Source organism: Mchenga conophoros, linkage group LG3, assembly GCF_057382185.1.
Source record: "Mchenga conophoros isolate Kocher_MC1m ecotype Shallow Benthic linkage group LG3, M_conophoros_male_GT1.1, whole genome shotgun sequence".
NCBI classification, from domain to species: domain Eukaryota; kingdom Metazoa; phylum Chordata; class Actinopteri; order Cichliformes; family Cichlidae; genus Mchenga; species Mchenga conophoros.
The window spans coordinates 6,275,374-6,293,326 of record NC_140528.1 but is presented as its reverse complement, the minus strand read 5'-3'; the positions used below and the strand labels follow the sequence as shown (position 1 = coordinate 6,293,326).

The 17,953-nt window shown below is 41.8% G+C and overlaps 1 protein-coding gene across 1 annotated transcript in view; it reads right to left on the bottom strand.

The window, feature by feature from the left end:
- Positions 1–10,508, bottom strand: part of LOC146577100 (protein NLRC3-like) — a 104,915-nt gene extending 94,407 nt beyond the window's left edge. The window contains exons 1-6 of the mRNA XM_085267625.1: positions 10,385–10,508; positions 5,583–5,712; positions 5,226–5,327; positions 4,155–4,233; positions 3,807–3,993; positions 1,875–3,678 (exon numbers count right to left, since the gene is read on the bottom strand). Of these exons, the coding sequence (XP_085123751.1) occupies positions 1,875–3,678; positions 3,807–3,993; positions 4,155–4,233; positions 5,226–5,327; positions 5,583–5,701 (2,291 nt within the window). The 5' untranslated portion in view covers positions 5,702–5,712; positions 10,385–10,508. The remainder of the gene's footprint in view (positions 1–1,874; positions 3,679–3,806; positions 3,994–4,154; positions 4,234–5,225; positions 5,328–5,582; positions 5,713–10,384) is intronic.
- Between the last annotated feature and the right edge of the window lie 7,445 nt (positions 10,509–17,953).

Genomic DNA, 17,953 nt, shown 5'->3' with positions numbered 1-17,953 from the left:
TCCATACCCTCACCTATGGTGTCGAGCTGTGGGTAGTGACCGAAAGAACGAGATCATGGATACAAGCAGCGGAAATGGGCTTCCTCCGAAGGGTGGCTGGCCTCTCCCTTAGAGATAGGGAGAGGAGTTCAGCCATCCGGAAAGGCCATTGAAAGGAGTCAGTTGAGATAGTTTGGGCATCTGACAAGGATGCCTCTTGGGAAGGTGTTCTGGGCATGTCCCATCGGGAGGAGGCCCCAGGGCAGACCCAGGACACGCTGGAGAGATTATATCTTTCAGCTGGCCTGGGAATGCCTTGGTGTTCCCCCGGACAAGCTGGAGGAGGTGGCTGGGGAGAGGCAGGTCTGGGCTTCTCTGCTTGGGCTGCTGCCCCCACGACCCGGCCCTGGATAAGCGGAAGAAAATGGATGGATGGTGTTATTTTCTCTCTGTTTCCTATATGGGGCGATCGTGGCTCAAGAGTTGGGAGTTCGCCTTGTAATCGGAAGGTTGCCGGTTCGAGCCCCGGCTTGGACAGTCTTGGTCGTTGTGTCCTTGGGAAAGACACTTCACCCGTTGCCTACTGGTGGTGGTCAGAGGGCCCGGTGGCGCCAGTGTCCGGCAGCCTCGCCTCTGTCAGTGCACCCCAGGGTGGCTGTGGCTACAATGTAGCTGCCATCACCAGTGTGTGAATGGGTGTGTGAATGGGTGGATGACAGGTTGTGTAAAGCGCTTTGGGGTCCTTAGGGACTAGAAAAGCGCTATACAAATACAGGCCATTTACCATTAAATATTTTGAATTGTATTTCTGTTGCTTAAAGCCAATAGCTGCTGTTTCACTCCCAGTACACTGTATATTTTTAAAATAGCTAGTCTATAGTCAACTTTAAATGCTCTACAATTTGAACAAATGGGATTTGTAGTTTTAAAGATGCAGTGAATTCCCATCATTTAAACATAAACAGAAAAACCCGGAGCCTGGATTTACGTCACTGTACAAAGTTTAGCAACCGTGCTATACAACACTGCCAGCTACATATTTCCTCCCTCTATGCAGGGATAGTACCTGCCTGCAGCACTACTCTGTGTTAAAATTTACTTTTATTTGTGTTGGAGGAGGTTTTCACCCCTGCCACATTTCTCACAACTAGCATCTTGGCAGTTTGTGGAGCTGAAATATCTTCACACATGACTCGCTTATGATCATCACCTGAGTGAGCGAGCACACATCAGCTGTGAAGTATTTTTACGGCTGTATTTCACACATTACTGTGGAAGAAGTAGTTCCTACTAATCATTTAGACAATCCCAACAATGCAGTTACTTTCAACTGTGTTCCTGTTAATAATAAAAAAAAAATACCCCAAATTACTAAAATGTCGATATTTTAATACATTCTAGAACAGAAATAATATATATCAATAAATAACAATCAACACACCACGCCCAGCAGCCTGGACACCCCTGATTCATGTGAACCAGCCCAAGGCTACATACCGAGAGAAAAGACAAAGAACCAAATTCTCAAAAATCCAAACAAAGAAATATTAGCACACATGTGATTCTGCACATGGGTCCATCCTACCAACCAACCTCAGATCTCGACGCATGCTCACATCAATGCACATACATTTGCAGACTTTAATGTTCTGGTTTTAGAGTTTAACTAGAGTGTTTAATGTGGGTTCATAGATCAAAACATTTAAAGCTCCTTAAGTGTTTGAAGGCTGTATCCAAAGTTCATTCAAGTTACAATATTGTGGTCAAAAGTTCTCCTTTTTTCTTTTATACTATACAACTACGCTGGCTCATAGGACATGGATCTGTCATGGAAGAAATCTATGACCACTTTTAATCAATATTTTAAAAATAAACATGATCACAGATTTACTCACAGAGCTTTGTTGGAGGCTTTGACCACTGGCAGCATTCTCAGAAGAGCCTCCTCTGAAGCAGAGTATTTCTTTAGGTCAAACACATCCAGATCTTCTTCTGATGACAGTAAGATGAAGACCAGAGCTGACCACTGAGCAGGAGACAGTTTATCTGTGGAGAGACTTCCTGATCTCAGGGACTGTTGGATCTCCTCCACTAGAGAACGATCATTCAGTTCATTCAGACAGTGGATCAGATTGATGCTTTTCTCTGCAGACAGATTCTCACTGAGCTTCTTCTTGATGTACTGGACTGTTGCTAGAGTGATTCCTGAGTTACTTCTTGTCTGTGTCATCAGACCTCGTAGGAGAGTCTGATTGGTCTGCAGTGAAAGACCCAGGAGGAAGCGGAGGAACAAGTCCAGGTGTCCATTTGGACTCTGTAAGGCCTTGTTCACAGCACTCTGGTGGAGAGATGGTTTAAACCACAGCATAAACTGGAAAGGCCACCAAGAGCCTCTTGTTTGTTGTTTTTCCAGCAGATTGAGTCCAGAGTTGATGAAGGTCAGATGGACATGAAGAGCAGCCAGAAACTCCTGAACACTCAGATGGATGAAGCAGAACACCTTGTCCTGGTACAGTCCTCTCTCCTCTTTAAAGATCTGTGTGAACACTCCTGAGTACACTGAGGCTTCTCTGATATCGATGCCACACTCTGTCAGGTCTGATTCATAGAAGATCAGGTTTCCTTTCTGCAGCTGATCAAAAGCCAGTTTTCCCAGAGACTCCATCATCTTCCTGCTCTCTGGACTCCAGTGAGGATCTGTCTCAGCTCCTCCATCATACTTGACCTTCTTCACTTTGGCCTGAACCACCAGGAAGTGGATGTACATCTCAGTCAGGGTCTTGGGCAGCTGTCCTCCCTCTCTGGTTTCCAGCACATCCTCCAGAACTGTAGCAGTGATCCAGCAGAAGACTGGGATGTGGCACATGATGTGGAGGCTTCGTGATGTCTTGATGTGGGAGATGATGCTGCTGGCCTGCTCCTCATCTCTGAATCTCTTCCTGAAGTACTCCTCCTTCTGTGGGTCAGTGAACCCTCTCACCTCTGTCACCATGCCAACACAGTCAGGAGGGATCTGATTGGCTGCTGCAGGTCGTGTGGTTATCCAGAGGCGAGCAGAGGGAAGCAGTTTCCCCCTGATGAGGTTTATCAGCAGCACATCCACTGAGGTGGACTTTCTAGGGTCAGTTAGGATTGTAGTTTTGTGGAAGTCCAGAGGAAGTCGACACTCATCCAGACCATCAAAGATGAACACAACCTGGAAGTCTTCAAAGCTGCAGATTCCTGCTTCTTTGGTTTCAGTAAAGAAGCGATGAACAAGTCCCACCAAGCTGAACTTTGCCTCTTTCAGCACATTCAGCTCTCTGAAAGTGAATGGAAATATGAACTGGATCTCCTGGTTGGCTTTGTCTTCAGCCCAGTCCAGGCTGTATTTCTGTGTTAAGACTGTTTTCCCAATGCCAGCCACTCCCTTTGTCAGCACTGTTCTGATTGGTTCATCTCTTCCAGGTGAGGCTTTAAAGATGTCTTCTTGTCTGATTGTTGTTTCTGGTCTGTCTGGTTTCCTGGATGCTGTTTCAATCTGTCTGACCTCATGTTCATCATTGACCTCTGCAGTCCCTCCCTCTGTGATGTAGAGCTCTGTGTAGATCTGATTCAGGAGGGTTGGGTTTCCTGCTTTAGCGATGCCCTCAAACACACACTGGAACTTCTTCTTCAGGGTGGATTTAAGGTTACAGTGACAAACTGCAGCTTGAAGCTCTGAATGAGAAGAAAAATAAACACTCAATTCCAAAAAGAACTAATCTTTAAAACATGTTGCTCCATCTTCCATCTCTGGAAAATGTTCATTTATCCAGCAGCTTAAATCTTTAGATAAATCCTCTTACGTCTCTGCAGACGGTCAGCCAGCTCCTCCTGCTTCATTCTCCTCAGGAAGTCCACTGTGATCTTCACAAACGCCTCTCTGCTGCTGCTCCTCTGACTCTCTAAGCATTCTGGGTAACCTGGACTTAGAACCTTCTGGATCTTCTTCAGCTCGTTCTTCACAAAAGTGATGATGTTGTCCTCCAGCAGCTGGAACAGAATATTTATGAATGAGCCAATCAGACTGAAATCATGGAGCCAAACATCAGATCCATGTTGGACACACTGACGATCCACTGGTCTACAAAGAGCAGCATGGAGATGACTGTGAACAGAACAGATGTAACAGTAGTTGTTGTACATGTACAGACCATAAATATGGAGTCCAGCTGTGTTTGATGCTGCTGGGCAGACTGACCACTGGGAACCTCTGAGCTCTGCTGCTCCACTCTGTGGAGGAACCATGAAGGATTAGATCCACACAGGATAAAGATCCAGGAGTTTCTGCTCAAATAACTTCATCTGAATCAAGTCTGTCAAGTTTTAAACTCTCAGATTGTGAACATATCAGTAATTTTCAGTCTGTTTTCATGGACGTCCTTTCAGTGGTGATGTCAGGGATGATTTTGAAGAAGCTCATCAAACTGAACCATCAGCAGATCACTGCTCCAAAACCAGAACATGATCCGAGTCTCCCTCCACCACCAGAACACCAGCTTTACTAACGTGGTAGATCAGTGTAGTACAGATCAATAACTGATGAGTCATTTGATCAAAATCACTGAGTGCTTCACGTCTGACCCTCTGATGCTTCTGTAGACATTTTGCATATTTAATGAATGTCTGACAGTTTTACATTCATTCTATGAACACAGTGGAAATGTTGTGTTATAGTCTCCATGTTGTTTCCAGCATCATAAATTCTTAAGTTCAGAAAATTAGATTCTTTCTTCACAGCTGAAAAACAACAACATTTATTCTCTATTGAAATCTGCATCGTCCACTCCAAAGGTCACAATCTGAAGGTAACATCTGGTTTTGTTCCCTGTGGTTAACTCTGAGCATCAGTATGGTGGGATTTATCCACTACATCCACACCACTGTGGTTCAGTGTTGTCCTGATGGAGTAACAGCAGCCAGTATGATCCAGGCTTTAGCTGCTGGGTCTCTGTGTGACCTCTCAGACTGTTTAACAGATCAGACACAAAGAGAATCAGAGCAGCTCTGTTCTTTAAAGACAAACATGAACCCACTCAGGTCACACTTTCCCCACAGATATGAGCATCACTGTCCTCAAACAGCAAATGACCAAGTCGAACATTTGGATCTTTTCTCTTTCATTGTTTTCTTTTTAATGAATCTTTGTAACAATCTGAGGATGTTTCAGGTCATATTTATCCAGGAAACACAAACATGTAAAGGAGTCATCACAGCTCTCTGACCTCGTTGCTCCAGGTTCACCACTGAAGAATGGATTTTCGCCTTTGGACCGGTCACTCCTCACAGACGGACAGCTGGACCCTGCAGACTGTGACCTCTGACCTCTGCAGACACAAACATGATTGAAGCAGCTGTGATCACACAGACTGCAGATAATGCAGCTGTTTCCTGTCAGTAACATCCTCTTAGATTAGAGTTCAGCTTTTTACAGGAAAACTGGACAAAACTGATTTTTGTTACAAACTCATTTTCATTTCCTCTCAGCTCACAAACACAGTCAGACAATCAACCAGAGTCAACACTGATTATAATGTCAGTGCAGAATTATTTCTGTTACTCAGTGAGTTCAGCTCTCTGACCTCGTTGCTCCAGGTTCACCACTGAAGTCTGGCTGTTGACCTTTGGACCGGTCACTCCTCACAGACGGACAGCTGGACCCTGCAGACTCTGCTCTGTCCTCCTCTTCCTCCATCATCATCTTCAGTCAGTCTGAGAGGTAAACCACAAACGCTCAGTGAGTTCACATTAACAGGAGGAACTGAGTTACAGTCGCTGACCTCTGACCCGTCATGTGACCATGAAACCAGGTCAATGTGTCTGTAGGTTCAGTCATCCAGGTCATGTGATCTAAGGAGCTTGGAGAGAAAAGAGACGTCTTTAAGTTTCTGGAAGACGTTTCATCTGAGAAGCTTCTTCAGCTCTAAAACCAAACGGTGGAGAGTCCCAGATATTTAAACCTGAGAGGGAAAGAAAGCATGTCGCTGACCCACCACTGATGTTATTTCAAGGAGGAAACTGAGAGCCTTTGCACCAGGAGCACAAACATCAGCTCCAGCAATGATCCACTGATGTGTTTTTATTCCATGTATGAATGTTGTTATTGACAGAGATGACGTTTGTGTGTCAGTGATGCAGTGACTGTTGTTGTTACCTGTACAGGCTGGTTAGACTCTATGAAACAGATCATACAGATCTCTGCATGTTAGAAGAGACTATTAAAGGTCATGAATGAGACAAAGGCAGGGAGGCGTCCTTTACAGCTAAACAGCAGAGTGAGAGAACAGCCAGCACCTCTACATTTATCACATTATACAGCACATGTATGATACTGACAGGGATGAGAAGAATTTAGTGATTCTGATCCCATCATTGATATTACTTATTGATTCTCAGTAGCTCTGCTCTGACAGTCACTACCATCACTGAGCAGCATATCAAAGACATTTGTGCACATTAACTGCATGTTGTGGCTCAAATGTTTGTGCATGTTGGAGGCATTTCCTCTTTGTTGTGATCAGTGTTGGTCATTACTCAAAACAGTCATTATTACACATATTACACAGAACACTTTGATTAAAAGTAATGGAGTACGTTACTTCATTACTCCTCATAACATTACTTTGATGTTACTGTGTAAAATGAACAAATGAGCATGTAACAACATAAAGCTGAGGTACAGCCCCACACACCAACACAGATCCTGATGAGGTCACGTGATGTTTCTCTGAGTGTTTATGAACACAAATCAAAGATGAAACAGCACAAAGACACTTCAAAGTGATTCTACTGTAGAAACATGAACAGGTAGAAACCTGCAGCCTGACTGCTCATCACTTTGTTACCTGTTCAAGTTCAGCAGCAGCAGCTCACTTTATCACGGTGCTGGTCTGGGGTCAGTGTTTACTCAGCTTTAACTAGTGATGTGACGTTCTGTATCGAGGCTTCGAAGCGTGTGTCGAGTAATGGAGGGGGCGTTTCCGCGAAGCGCGTATCCAGGCTTGCTTCATTTATGGGAGGAGCTGAAAATGATGACGTCCGAAGCCTCGCTGCCCGGCTGTACCACGTGACTGGTTCAGGAAGCGGTTCGAACTTTGCCGCGAGCTATGACAGCGATATAAACCCCTCAGACAAAATGTGGGCGTTTGATGGAGAGTTGCGGTTAGTGAGAGTTAGAGACAGTTTAGAAAAAAAAAATCGCCTACGACCTGCCACAGTGGAGAAACTGTTTCTTTTTAACAAAAACCAATGATGTGTCCCCTAAACACTAATCACTGTCCTTGCCTCAATGTTACAAAAGCACAACCTCTGTCCACACCTCACCTCACAGTATATGATCATTTCCATTTTAGGCATTTCCAAATAATCATGTTCCATACTGCCAGTATAAATATACACAGTACACTGCATCACTACAATATACATGTTTTACACACTCCTTTTGTTGTTGACATTTACAGGCTGTGTGCAAAAAGGCCACACTCTTCAAATTCATCAGCTGCTCTGCTATCAGTCCACTAGGTGGAGCCTGAAGCACACACGATGCATTCACTGACACACACTGAGTCACTGTGACTGGAAGCTTCAGTCAGTCCAACACGTGTGAACATTTTAAACCTTTCAGTTGATGGACTACTTTTAATTAACTGCTTTAGCCCACTTACAATGAAAATTTAAAAAAATCTTGTTCATGACGTGTGTAGTATGTTAACACTATTGGAAGGAAAAAAAAAAACTTGAACTCCAATTTTGAAAACACAACTTTCTTTTTTTTTTTATAAAGCTCTGACTTGTATTATGAGTCTGTGGTCTGGGAGAGAGTCTGTAACTCTGTCTGCAACATACAGTAAATAATGACCAATGTTGGTGATAGAGGATTTTTATTATGCAATATGATCAAGTATAATCAAATGTGCTTTATATTCAAATACAATATAATCAAGTGTGTTTTATTTTCTAGTGTTCATATATTTTCACGTAACTGAGTCTATTTGTTAACACAAACGCAATGTATTCTTTTTTAGTATCTGTGATGTCAGATAAGCATGATAAACTTCTGTATTCTTTACCCCAGTCTGAAAGGTCAGACAGGTTGAGATAATGCCTGAACTCTCCTCCTGTAACTGAAAAGAGGAAGTACTATGTAATCAGTTTCTTACCCTATAAATAAAGGAACAAGACATGCATTCTGTGTGTGTGATTTTGCTGAGAGGCACACACCCATGCGCATGTCTTAAAACTCTCTGATTTGGTCTGCAAGTGTCTTATTTTCTCTTACTTGTGAAAATAAATGTCAAAACCCCTGACAGTTGGGCAGTTAATTATATAGTTACTTCTTCAAAAAAGTAACTGAGTTATGCAAACAAAGTTTTTTGCAGCTGTTTACCTAAAAATGCAGCCAAGGTGTTTTTTTAAAATAAACATTTCAAACTATTTACAGAACAATCAGCTGTTCTGCATCAAATCTGATGCCACACAAATTATTTGTGCCGCTCCAAAAAATAATTCCTGTCCTCTATGAGATGAAGGAGAACAACAGCCTGATACCTGCAGGCCTGACAGCAGCAGATGTGTCACTGCTGTAACACCTGTAACACTCAGCAGTCGCCTCATTGTTCTGACACACACAACAACACTATTGACTACACTACACACTAACTACACACTAACTACACAAGATTTGCTCTAAACACCTCAAATCTCTCACATCTCAAACACGCCGTCACTCCGTTTCTTAACAACTAAATGCCATGTTTTGATTGGTTTACTTTAATTTCAAAGAATTCTTTTTGTGTGCGCAACACAGATTTTCTCTGCGCAGAGACCGTGCCAACAGTGCGCAATTCAGAATCAGAATCAGAATCAGAAAGGGGTTTATTGCCAAATGTTGAGCAGGTTTACAACATTAGGAAATTGCTGCGGTGCTTCAGTGCAAACAAACTGTCATAAATTGCGCTTAAATAGACATGAAAAAAAATAAAAGTAGGAATAAGAATTAAAAGTGCTACGTAGAAAGATATGTGCATGAGATATACATGAGATATATACATGAGAATAAGGATTAAGAGTGCTGCGTAGAAAGATATATACATGAGTGCAGGTGGTGATCAGTGCCAAACATGGAATGATGCAGTGACACAGCGTAGGGTCCTGTGTTTGTGGCGGGGACAGTCATACGGTTATTGTTCATGTGTCCAACAGCAGAGGGGAAGAAACTGTTCTTGTGGCGAGAGGTTCTGGTGCGAATGGACCGGAGCCTCCTGCCTGAGGGGAGCAGGTCAAACAGACTGTGTCCAGGGTGAGAAGGGTCAGCTGAGATCCGAGCTGCACGCCGCAGTGTCCTGGAGGTGTACAGGTCCTGCAGAGATGGGAGACTGCAGCCAATCACCTTCTCAGCAGAGCGCACAACACGCTGCAGTCTCTGTTTGTCCCTGATAGTGGCTCCAGCGTACCACACGGTGATGGAGGAGGTGAGGATGGACTCGATGATTGCAGTGTAGAACTGCATCATCGTCCGTGTTGGCAGGTTGAATTGCGCACTTGCGCAGCTTAGAGGGAACATTGCTCACAAGGTGACTACCAATAAAAATGAGTGTGCTTCACTGTCAGAGCTACGGTGATTCAACCAGTAGGTCGAATGACTTGATAATAAAAATGTTTATTTGATGCTTTGCATTGAGGCGCATTGTTGAATTTGCAGGGACACAATAACCACAGATCAGTTGTTCAAACCACTACAGTAGGGAGCCATGTTATGAATAATAATAATACTAATAATAATGTTAATTTAAGTAATTGTTTTTGACTGAACATCACATATAATGTAACAAGCAGAAAATTCAGGTTAAGTGCATTATCAGCATTTGGAGGAGCTCCTTATCCTTCTCTTTACTGCTCACCTCTTACAAAGTGTTCACACAGTTTGCTAGCCTCTGTCAGCCTGCTAGCTATGCTAACAAGTCTACTACACACACTTGACTCGGTCACATGACAGACAGCAGAGATAGCTGCTCTGCTAGCTAAGCTAACTCATGTTAAAGGTCAAAGAAATGAGGCGATGCTGCTGGGAGTTACGTCACAGACTAGCAGAATTTAGTTATTCAGCATAATATTTAATCCTTATTATCTGCTCCTCTCACCTCTGTTTACATCTAAAAACAAGAAAATTTAGCCAACAGTTTATTAGCTTTGGTGAAATTATAAACAGGCATCAGCGCGGTCACCTATACTGTCCTTTAATGCTAGAGCAGCAGGAACACCAGTTAATCTAAAATCTCCTTTTCTCTCTAAAAAGTGACAGCAGACTGAGTCAAAGACAGAAACCTTATTTAAACACCAAATATTCACTTCCTGATCCAGGATTCAAAGAGGACGTTGAACTTACTCAGCTTCTTCTTCCAATGAACGTCTTCACTCTGCAGCTCTCTGCTGTCTGGACCAGGTCTGTGTAGAAACAGATAAAATCCTCTGCTTCTTCTCCGTCAGCAGTCGTCTGTGTCTGCAGGCTGCGTCACATTAAACACTTCACACCAGCAAAGACTCTGAAGCTCACAGGTCAAAGGTCAGCTGCTGCACCTTTTGTGATATTAATTTGATCAATAATTAACCTGCAGCAGGTTTCTGCTCCAACTCCAACACACAGAAAACAACCCTGAGAACGAATCAGATGGTGTGTGGGTGTGTCTGCAGGCTTCAATAGATGAGCATTAAACACTCAGCAAAGAGTCTGAAGCTCACAGGTCAACGGTCAGCTGCTGCACTGTGTATAACAATTCACTTTTGAACAGTAGATAGCCTGTAGGCGTCTCTGCAGTGATAAACAGTTTACACATTAAACACTGAACCATAAAAGAAGCTTAAGCTGCAGCTCACAGGTCAAAGCTCAGCTGCTGCACCCAGTTATGAGTTTAAATAAATCATTAATCATGATCTTTTCCCTCTCAGCACTTTCACTTGGCCTTGGAGTGTTTTGACGGAGCTACACTGTATGTTTCAAATGTTGTAAATAAATTGGGAGTTAGGGCTGGGCAATATGGCCTAAAATCCATATCGCGGTATAATTTGAAGCATGTGCGGTAACAATATATATCGCGATATATTCTTTTCTTCTGTATAACATATTTTCCACACTATAAGGACTTACAATCCTTTAATTTTCTCAAAAATCAAGAGTGTGTCTTATGTATGAATTCTGGTTGTGCTTACTGACCTCGAACCGATTTGGGCTGCAGAAATCTGTTAAAAAATGTTTTAGTAGAACTTTGGTAAGCTACGAAGCCGCATTGCTTGATGGATTGTCAGAGCATTACGGCTGCCATGGTGAGGAGCTTCGCGGAGTAATCTGGGTCTAAAACTCTGTCCGCTTCAGGTCCCAAAGTCAAACGAACACTAAGAGTTAAAAACGGTCTAAATTCTTTCATCTTTAATAAAATCATCAGCGTTGCTGCTTTACCAGGTGTAACAATTAAGTTTAACATCCATGAAAACAGAATTTATTAAATTTAACGGAGTTAGACGTTAACAGGAAGTTAGCTCGCTAGTTTACACCTAAACATTTCATACCATGTTCTGACTGAGAGATTTTTGAAACTAATTCAAATGTACAGCCCTGCTATCACTTCCACCATAAATGAAGACAGAAAACTAAACAGCAGTGGCGTTTGCAGGGTTACTGAAGTTGGACTACCTGGTATATAATGTTGTGCTAAGTGATTGCTAGCGACACAGCTATGTTAGCATAACATTAGCACAGTGAAGCTGGAGGATGAACGCCAACTCTTTTTCCACTCGATAAAAGTTAACGTGAGGGATTCTGGTGGTCAGGGACAAATGCAATCGCATAGCAGGATGCTGTACACGGGCCAAACTTCAGTCAGGAGAACAACTGAAATCATCCATCCACAATATGAGGTTAGTTATGATTCGTCTCGGAACTGAGGACGCCATCATCTACCTGCTCAATCGTGTCTACACCCATCTGGACCAGCCGGCGAGCACTGTGAGGGTCATGTTTTTTGACTTTTCCAGTGCTTTCAACACCATCAGGCCGACCCTCCTGGGTGATAAGTTAGCAGCGATGCAGGTGGATGCTTCTCTGGTGTCCTGGATTGTTGATTACCTGACAGGAAGACCACAATATGTATGTCTCCCACAGTGTGTGTCTGACAAGGTGATCAGCAACACAGGGGCACCACAGGGGACTGTCCTCTCCCCCTTCCTCTTCACCCTCTACACCACAGACTTCAGCCACTGCACAGAGACCTGCCATCTTCAGAAGTTTTCTGATGACTCTGCGGTGGTTGGATGCATCAGCAGGGATGATGAGACAGAGTACCGGGCTGTGGTCGACTCCTTTGTCACGTGGTGTGAGCAGAATCATCTGCAGCTCAACGTGGCAAAGACCAAGGAACTGATCGTGGACTTCAGGAAGACCAGGAAACACTTGACCCCTGTTTCAATCCAGGGGGTCAGTGTTGACATTGTGGAGGACTATAAATACCTTGGAGTACACATTGACAATAAACTGGACTGGGCTAAAAACACCACAGCACTTTACAGGAAGGGCCAGAGTCGTCTCTATTTTTTGAGGTGACTGAGGTCCTTCAACATCTGCCAGAAAATGCTGAGGATTTTCTATGAGTCAGTTGTGGCCAGTGCGATCCTCTATGCTGTTGCATGCTGGGGGAGCAGGCTGAGGGTCGCAGATGCCAACAGACTTAATAAACTAATCCGTAAGGCCAGCAATGTTGTGGGGATGGAGCTGGACTCCCTCAAGGTGGTGTCGGAGAGGCGGATGCTGTCCAAGATAAAGACAATGTTGGATAACACCTCCGACCCACTCCATGACATGCTGGTCAGTCACAGGAGCTCGTTCAGTGAGAGACTGAGATTACCGAAAAGCACCACTGAACGACACAGGAAATCATTCCTGCCTGCCTGTCTGTCTTGTCTTAATGTTGGTTTAAAATGGAGCACTGTAACAAAAAATAATTTCCCCCAGGGATCAATAAAGTATTCTGATTCTGATTCTGATTAATATACTGCAACAACATGGGAATAGAGCAGCTGCGAGAGAATTCAACATTAATGAATCAATGTTACGGAAGTGGAGGAAGTGCAGTTTTTGGCTTTCCCCGTATTTCAAAAGTGCTTTATCTCTTTGTTATGACTGTCGCCCGCCATAATTTGAAGAGGATAATGGTTGGTCGTGTCCAAATTCATGGGCTGCATCCTCCTGAGGCCGCATTTGTAGACCGATTACGTCACAGCGACACGTCGAAGGCTGTCCAAATTCGTAGACTCCTCCGAATGCAGCCGACAAATGCGTCCTCCTTTTCCCCGAATTTGAAGGATGGGTCGGGTGTGTCCTTCGTGGCCTACCATATCCCAGAATTCATAGCGCGGCCCAGCCAAACTCCAGTTTCCAACAATGGCGGCCGCTACTAAGTTTTAAAATTACTCATACTAATCTTTCTGTGTCACAAAATAAACTTTTAACATATTTTCATGCGAGAAAGTAGCTGTGTAAACATCAAATATCTGCTCGGTTTATCAAGGTATCGCATATTTGCAAAAGTGCTTCGACGTTTTCGGAGACGTCTGCTACCCAGCTAGCCGGGAGCTCGAGGGTTACTGATGCGGCCGAGAATGGCACAACTCCCGGCACATCATTTTCAGATCACCGCGGACTATCGCTGCTCGATTTAAACGTAATGTATAAGTCACTTAGACAACCTAAAAATTTTATTGTTGGGCTTTTTTTCAGTGTTTTGTTTCTTCGTGAGTAAATCGGTTTGGCTAAGATTAAAGTTATTAGATTAGATTAGATAAAATAAAACTTTATTAATCCCCCGGGTGGGTTCCTCCTTGGTTTTCACACAGCTGACTAAACGTGAAACAGAAAACTGATTAAACAGAAGTATGAGACAGTCGAGAATTTACGCCAGTGTCCTGTTATATTTTAGATAGCAAGGAGCAGACGGCTGAGTTTATTAAACTCCACCGAGACAGCGGTGACGCTAATCTGAAGGCTAGACCGTCCAATTTCACGGCCGTTTACTTCCGGCCTACTCGACCTTCTGAGGACCCGGCCCACGTAGACCGCGAAGGCCGGGTCCTCAGGAGGATGCAGCCCATGAATTTGGACACGACCAGCGTAGCCGCTGCGATGCTTTAGACCAAAAAAGGCACAGCTTGATGACATCATCAACATGCGCTATCGCGATAGAGCGATATATATATATATATATTAGGGGTGCAACGATATTCGTATCGATATTGAACCGTTCGATACAGTGCTTTCGGTTCGGTACGCATATGTATCGAACAATACAATTTTTTTCAATTTTTTTTTTTTTTTTTTTTGTGTCCCGTTTGGATCTATAGCCATCAGAATTGTTGTCTTGAGGCCAAGAAAGATGCCAAGAGGATTTATTTTAAGTGGATCATCATATTGGTCCATTTGATTGACCTTTATTATAATTATGAATTTATTTTATTTTCAGTTGCAAACGGGACAGACATGACTGTGGGATAGGACAGGGGGAAAGAATGAAAGAAAGAGGGGGAGAGAAAGAAAGAAAACCAAAGGGGAGAAAAAAAAAAGAACAATACAAAATTTGTAATTTATTTTATCAACTTTCCTTCTGACGATGCTGTCTGTGTTGAGCGCTCAGTGAATCTGCGTTCGACTACTCCGCCTAGGCTCGAGAGTGCAGCCTAGGCAGAGTAGTCGAACGCAGATTCACTGAGCACTCAACACAGACAGCATGGTCAGAAGGAAGAGCGCAGGGCAAGCTAGCGAGACAGAAGTGGACCTCCCCACCCTCATTCAGATCTGGCGTTTGGAATTATTTTGGTTTTCATGTGACGTATGACCCTGAAGGTAAGCGAGTCATGGACTAAAGTAAAACAGTATGTTGGATGTGCCATGCAATGCTCAATTACATGGGTGGGAGCTAGTGTGTTAGCGCAGTTAGCTCGTTAACGTGTTGGCCATCTAGCCCCTCTGTATAGGGTAGCTCGTTAATGGAGATTTGCCGTGTTGTGGCGTTAAGGTTATTTCAACGAGATTAACCTGAAAGCACTAGTGGGAACACAACGAATATGACTGCACATTTACACCGACATCATCCTAGTGCAAAGACAAAAACAAGCATGCATGCTACAAACTTTAGCCGAGTCATTTAGACAGCTGTTAGCACAGGATTCTCCTTATGGAGACCTGATATGTTTAATATGCTGCTGAGAATATAGCCCAGAAGAAGCGGATAGTATAGCTTTTATTTTGGAAAGAGCCATTTCTCTGTAATAAACTCTCTTTTCCAAAGATGAGTGATTCCTCAATCAGATACAGGGCTCGCAATATCGCTAGCCCGATGTCCCGGGGCTATCTCTGCCCTGCCTGTCGGGCTATTGTAGGAAGGAAAAATATATGTCAATGCTTTTGCATTCTTTCAGAAATGTAGCTGGGTAATTATGTCATTGGGTGAGCCACTGTCAATATGTGACATATTGAAATCGTGTTTGAATTTGCGCTTGTTTTTTTGCTTTCACTTTGCAATCGCGCGAACTGTGTATAGAGAGCGACAGCACTGATCTGTGAGTGATGATAATTTGTGCACCAATTCCTCTGACATCGTCTTATTAATTGTTAGCTTACTATGCAAACATGACAAGTGAAATCTCCCGCAGCTTAAACATGTGAGAGGTTGATCGCGCAGAGAATCGCTGAGCTTATGTGAGTGCGCGTGTAAAAGCAGCAGGATATATATTTTAGTTCTGCTGAGCCAAATAAGACAGGTCAGGGTGAAGAAGTGACAGCCAAAGAAAAGCTTACCACAAAACGGAGAAGTTATGACAAATCAGACTATAAGGCAAAAAGAAAGTGCAGCTTTATGGTTTCATGGACAAAAGAATTTCTGTGGCTGCAATATGACGAGCTAAAAAACAACACGCACAAGGGTTAGGGTTAAATTTAAAAACTGTACTTTTGTGTTAAAATATATATTTATAATTTTAATAAATGACAAATTAAAAAGGCATGAACATTTTTTTTGTATCGAAAAAATATCGAACCGTGACACCAAAGTATCGAACCGAACTGTGAATTTTGAGTATCGTTGCACCCCTAATATATATATATTTATTTTTTTTATTTTTATTTTTTTTATTAGTAATATAAACATACAAACAAAATGCACCATATATTACAGATTCAGAGAATAGACCTTTCTTACATATTAGGAACTTTCATGCATAGTGAAAATAAAATACAAAGATGGGGTCACATAATTCAACAAATTATTAACTCACTAAATCAAAATCTTCTATAAAGGAAATAAAAGAAGCAGCCTTTTTCTTCTTAACTAAAGTCAAAGATTTAACCAACAGGTTTAAGTCGTTTTTCCAGTAAGCTAGTGTTGGTTTAGTCTTAAAAAAACGACATTTATGTATAAAATGCTTGCACAAGATTAATAACACATTAACACCATAATTAGCTTTCTTTTCTTTCAAAAACACTCCAAACATTATCATATTTAGGGTAAATGGGGTAATTTGAATCCCCTTGGAATAAAGCCAGGTATGAAAATCCAACCAAAATATTTGTATAAAATTTCACAAAAAGAATAGATGATCCAAATCCTCCTCTTCTGTTTCACAAAATGCACAATTACCTGTTTCTATTTTGAATCTATCACTAAGGAGTCTATTTGTCGGGTAAATTTTATTCAAGATTTTAAATTGGACTTCTTTCCCTTTAGGAGGGATAGGGAAGGTGATATAATCAGTTCTTATTTTTTCAATTTCTTCCCTTTGGAAATCTTTTAATATGTAATTACGTCTAAGTAAATTTGGAGAATAAAGACTCCTTAATGAAGATCTAAGAAACTTATTGTTACATTTAACATCACAAAATCGAATATATCTATACCCCTTAACTTGGGGGAGATGTCAGAATATATTATATCATTTACAACTATGTTTTTAAGTGACAATGGAATGGATTTTATAACCCGATTAAATTTACTTTTAGAACATTGGATATTAAACTTCTGGCAAAAATCTTGATGTCCTAGAACATGTCCTTCCTCATCTACAAAATGGGCAATTGCCCAAACACCTTTTGATAACCAATCTTGAATAAAAATAGATTTTCTGTTTATCAGCATATATCTATTGTTCCAAATTGGGCTATTATGTGGAGTGAAATTATGTTTAAATAACATTTTCCAATAAAGAAGGACCTGTTTATGGAATTCAGAGAGTTTAGCAGGTAGCTTAGTAATTTCAAAGTCACACTTTAGGAGAAAGTCGATACCCCCCAGTGTGTTGAAGACCTTATTTGGTATAAAAAACCAAATGGAGTGTGGATTATTTAGGAAGGATTTTAACCATTTAAGTTTCAAAACACCATTCATTACATCAAAATCAATTGCGTTTCCACCGCCTTCAATGTATGGTTTAACCAAATCATCTTTAGATATATAATGGCACTTATTCCTCCAAATAAAATTAAAATTCAAGCCATTAATTGTCTTAATAACTTTATTCGATATTGATAAAGAGTAAGCTGGATATATAAATCTAGATAAACTATCCATTTTGGTTAATAATATTCTTCCAAAAATTGTGATGTCTCTCTGTAACCATTTATTTAAGATTGTCTTACATTTGTCAACATTATCTAAAATATTTACTTTTTCTAAGACTTTGTGATCTTTTGAAATTGTGATGCCCAAATATTTTACCTCCTTCTTCACCTTTATATCGTACAGTGATTGTGAATTACACTCTTTTAATGCCAATAATTCACATTTATTTAAATTTAACTTTAAGCCTGAAGCTTTTGAGAATGTAGTGATTATTTGTTTTACCAGGGGGATCTGATGTTCATTTTTTAAGAAAAGAGTAGTGTCATCTGCAAGTTGACTAATTATTAAAAGATTATCCA